The sequence below is a fragment of the Corvus brachyrhynchos genome, unplaced genomic scaffold, assembly GCF_000691975.1.
Source record: "Corvus brachyrhynchos isolate BGI_N302 unplaced genomic scaffold, ASM69197v1 scaffold65, whole genome shotgun sequence".
NCBI classification, from domain to species: domain Eukaryota; kingdom Metazoa; phylum Chordata; class Aves; order Passeriformes; family Corvidae; genus Corvus; species Corvus brachyrhynchos.
In genome coordinates this window covers 674755-679658 of record NW_008238365.1, presented here as the reverse complement: position 1 = coordinate 679658, position 4904 = coordinate 674755, and the positions used below count along the sequence as shown (strand labels likewise).

Genomic DNA, 4904 nt, shown 5'->3' with positions numbered 1-4904 from the left:
GCTGGTGACTGAGGGTCGTCCCCATCACTCGTCCCTACAACGTGTGTCCATGTCCCCAGGCTGAAGGAGAGACCAAGGGCGATAAGGCCAAAGTTAAGGATGAGGTAAGAAGTTCAGTGTTTTGAGAAAGTTGGATCATCAAGTGTTTCCGTTGGAAGCTGAGGTTTAACGTCATCAGAATAACTGGGGAGTAGGGGGGAGGGTTGGTCTCAATTGATTCTGGCTTTTCAAAGTCATAACTGTGTTTTAACCATGAGAAATCGGCTTCTAACTGTATAAAATCTACTTAACTATCGTTAGCTGTTAGTAATTTCAATGGTGTAGCCTCTTGTTTCTTGAGAACACAGAAAAAGGGAACTGCCGCCTAAATTTCTAAAAACTAAAGAACTATAAACATAATTTCTGGGGGTTTACTACTTTGGGAAGAGAGCTGTTTTGTGAGATTTTGAGAGTTTGTATTCCATGTCATTTCAATAGAACCATTTTCCTTTTCCAACAGCCACAGCGGAGATCAGCAAGGTTATCTGCAGTGAGTATCCTCTCGCTGAGCAGAGATGTCACAACACTTGGTGGTTTTACACATGACCACTGGGTGTGTAAGTACGTGTCAGAGCTGGAGGTGCTTTGGAGACACCAGTTGTCAGTTGAAAATAAGTTCCTGTCTTAAGCACCTGCCCCATTATGTGGTGCTATGGGAGTGGTAAAATAATTGACAAGCCAAATAACTGCTGCAGTTTCAAATGGTTTTGTTTGCTTTCTTGAAACTAAGCTATTTGGCCTGAATGTTTAAAAAAAAATAGTTTGTTTCTCTGAAGCAGGACTTGTCACAAGGGCCTACAGTGCCAGGACAAGCGGGAATGGCTTCCCACTGACAGAGGGCAGGGCTGGATGGGATATTGGGAAGGAATTGTTCCCTGTGAGGGTGGGGAGGCCCTGGCACAGGGTGCCCAGAGCAGCTGGGGCTGCCCCTGGATCCCTGGAAGTGCCCAAGGCCAGGCTGGACATTGGGGCTTGGAGCAGCCTGGGACAGTGGGAGGTGTCCCTGCCCATGGCAGGGGTGGCACTGGATGGGTTTTAATGTCCTTCCAGCCCAAACCATTCCATGAGTCTCTAACACAGTTTTCTCTCCCTTGCAGAAGCCTGCTCCTCCAAAGCCAGAGCCCAAGCCTAAAAAAGCAGCTCCAAAGGTGAGTTGGGTCAGGGGCTGTTTAGAGAGGTAAATGGGGGATGAGGTTTGGCATTGCCTGGCAATAAAAACAACTGATAAACCTTTGATTAACAGCTGTGTAGTGAGGAAATGGAGCTGCATCGTCGCTGCATAAAGCTGAACTGAAAACTTGCAGATTTTACAGAATTTGCATAAAAAATACCGAAGTGAAGACTCTTCACGCTTGCTGTCAATCCCTTAAACAAACAAACATTGGTGTGCTGTGTTCTTTTGGGGCCAGCAGGCAGCTGTGGTGCTCCCCACCCTCGCTCTGGGGTTGTGGCTCATGTCTGGCTGCTGGGAGCTGACGGCAAATGTTGTCTTGCATTTACAGAAGAGCGAGAAGGTGCCCAAGGGGAAGAAGGGAAAAGCTGATGCTGGCAAGGAGGGAAACAACCCCGCAGAAAACGGAGATGCCAAAACAGACCAGGTATCCCAGCAGCCTGTCTTGCACCAGGATTGATTCCTTTCCCTCTCGGACTGGGACATGTCTTGGCTTGTGGCAACGACGAGTGTTGCTTATGACACTTAACACAGGTGGGGGGGGTGTTGGTAAAGAGTTTAAGTTGTCTGCTGCCAGGGGATGTTGCCACATGCAGTTACTGTTCTTCTGAAAAGTTCCCAAAGCAACGTGTAAGTTGTATTTTATGGTGCCACAAATGCTAGATTTAATTTTATTAAAAATCGGGGCTGTGCCGCCCAGAGAGGATCTGTTCTGTTCAGGGTTTTGCTATTTAGAAAAACAAATGTCCATTTTTTAATGTGTTGACTTGTTCCCCTTTCTCTTTTCAGGCACAGAAAGCTGAAGGTGCTGGTGAAGCCAAGTAAAACGTGTGAATTTTTGATAACTGTGTACTTCTGGTGACTGTACAGTTTGAAATACTATTTTTTATCAAGTTTTATAACAATGCAGAATTTTGGTTTACTTTTTTTTAAGCTATGTTGTTAGCACACAGACCGCTTCGTTGTTGTGTTCTGGGGGGTGGGGGGCAATGGGGACAAATGTCATTTAGTCTATTTCTCAAAACCTAAATTTTAATAAGAAAAGCTTTTGCCAGTCCCCCAGTTTTTGGAAGAAGGGCTCTTCCTGAAGGGAGGAGGAAGGGATTCCCCCATGCTGCGTGTCAGTTATGTGCAAGTGAACATCAAAGCTCCCAAGGTGCTGTTGCCTACTCCAAATCCCAATGCCATCAGTTCTCCTTTGGTGTCTCCCTGTTTACCCAGAGCCCGTCACTCCAAACCACGGCAAAACTGGCATTTTGGGACAGACCACGCTCAGTCCACTGTCAGATGATCCCGATTTCTGGTGTCCAGTCTGGGATGTACTGGCTCAAAAATGAGCTGCACTTCCTCTTTTCTATTGTGGATCCTCAGATACAGAAACCTGCCTTTAAATTTTATTTCCCTCTCAAAGTCAGGGTTGGTTCGTGCAGAGTTGTCAGACAACGCGCGGATGTGAACGTGTCCACCCTCACTCTAAACTTTGCCCTCTACAAGTGCGAGCTGCAGATTCTTACGGTTTTTATCAACTTCTCCATTTCAGTAGTCCACAAAGGGAGGGGAGTTTGACAATTGTTGTAAAATGTTGCAGATTGTAGCCCATGTCCTGCCTAAATTACCATGATTGTTCATGAAAAGTACCTTTAATAAAGCTGGATACGGTTTGGCTTGGACTGTTCTTAATGCTCTCTAATTTCTCTTGCCCTTAGTTCATCTCGTTTGAGAACATTTGCTGTGTGCATGTCTGTGTTTGTGTTTTCATTCAGATAATTAATTGTCATAATTCACACCTGAAAGGCAAGATTTCCTTACCTAAAACCAAGGTTTCCTTGCCTAAAAGCTAGATCACTGCAGGGTGTTTTTAAAGCCTTGGCTTACTTGGAGGCTGAAAATGGAACATGTACGTGAATCTACTGAGATAAATTATTTTCTAAAATGTAGCACTGTACAAAACGGGGAGGAATACAGAGATCTTGCTGCCGAGAAAAGTAAATTCTGGTGAGCTTTTCTTGGGAGTGAAACCAGAACTGGCTCCATAAAACTGATGATGTGTTACATATCTGCACTTAAACTTGAATATTGTTGCTCCTGCTAATCGAATCCAGACCTGGCTGTGGTAGTGACTAAGCAGGAGATGAGATTTTTTTGAGTAAAAATGCACCATTTTTATAGTTGCTACTTAGACTCCAGAGCAGAGCCAAACCCAAACCCCCCTGTGTAAACGTCTCCTTCAGTGACTGTCAGATGGAATATTTTTTCCATCTCTGCTTGGCCTTCCCTGGGATTTCAGTGTCTGTTTGTGATTAAGTTCAGTGACCTGTTTCAACCTGTGCTGATTTCAGAGGGAATCCAGTGAAAACGAACAGGGCAGAGTTTCCCATGCAGAAGTTTCCGAGGTCGGGAGAGCTGGAGGTGTTCTGGAGCGGCTGCACGCACAGAAGGCAGTTTGGGATGTACCCCTAGGAACTGCTCCACCATGTGTTCCCATAGCTGGTATGTCTAACAGAAAAGAAATAATGATGAATAATGCTGTTTAATAATCTTCAACAAACCCCACCCAGAAACAGCCACCAAACCTCCTGAGCGGTCACTGCAGTGGCCGAGCAGTGGGATGTGGCTGCAGAAGGGAAAATAATGAGTCTTTTAAAATCAGAAAGTTTGAAATAGCCTACCTTGCTTTTGTAGAGTCTTACCTTGCTGGGCGTCTGCAAATGAACAAGTCCTTCCAAAGGAATTGGGTTTGAAGGGGTTGCCAGCGGCCAGGTTGCCAGCTGGAATGTTCTGGTGTTCCCTGTGTCCATCACTGTGGCTTGGCGACCTCTTCACCTCCAGTCATTAGACAAAGTGCTGCTAATGAAGGGGAATCTCAGGGTTGCTCTTTGTTGAAGTTACTCCTTAATTTCTCTTGTCTTTGCACCCCCCAGCAGCCTGTGCTGAGCTGTGTGCTTCCTTGCAGGACGTTTTCTCCAGCCAAGCAGGAAAAGAGGGATTTTAAGTGGTGTCTGCCACCTGAATTCCTCTGAAAGCAATGGATATTTTCAGTGCTGAGATTCCCTGACTTGCTACATCTGAGGTGCTTCCCGCTGGATGTGCCTTGCACTGCTGGAGTTATTGGCCTGTTGGGCTTGACTCGACACGCCGGGCTCATCTATTTCTCCTTAAGCAAATCGAGGGTGAGGGATGCTGAAGCCAGTAAATCCAACTAATTAGTTGTGTAAATTAAAGCTGGGGAGCAGGCGCTGAGCTGCAGCCCGTGCCTGGTTCGTGGTTAGAGGCACCACAAATCTGCATCACCGCCTGCCAGAATGCCTGAAGCTGAACAGATATTTTTCTGCTAAATTGTAATCATTTTACACGGAAAATTGTCTCTTGTGTGTCTGTCGGGAATGGGGTTGGTGCTGCCACGTGCAGTTAACAGACTGGTCTGTCGGGTGGGCTCTGCAGCAGCAGGGGTTTTGTCCTGCTGGAGCTTTGGGAAACATGGCATCCAGGATCCAGAGAGTCATCACTGGCAACAGAAAGGCAAATGAGTTCAGTGTCAAATTGTAGAGCAAAGTCTCTGGACTCCCCCCAAGGAAGCAACACTTAAACCGAACAGAAGTTAATGTGAGCAAGTTGCCAGCCAGTGGTCACTTCCCAATATCCTACAGAACCACCTTTCCCCCAGCTGTGATTTTATGTTAAATTGAAATTGGAT

At 46.0% G+C, this 4904-nt stretch overlaps 1 protein-coding gene across 1 annotated transcript; it reads left to right on the top strand.

Annotated features, from left to right (window-relative positions):
* Window positions 1-8: 8 nt before the first annotated feature.
* On the top strand, window positions 9-2885 carry HMGN2 (high mobility group nucleosomal binding domain 2; the record flags this gene model as incomplete). The annotated part of the gene is made up of 5 exons (XM_017736195.1): window positions 9-104; window positions 500-529; window positions 1137-1187; window positions 1542-1637; window positions 2000-2885. Coding segments are annotated over 5 exons (309 nt in total), but the record flags the coding sequence as incomplete, so codon positions are not given.
* Between the last annotated feature and the right edge of the window lie 2019 nt (window positions 2886-4904).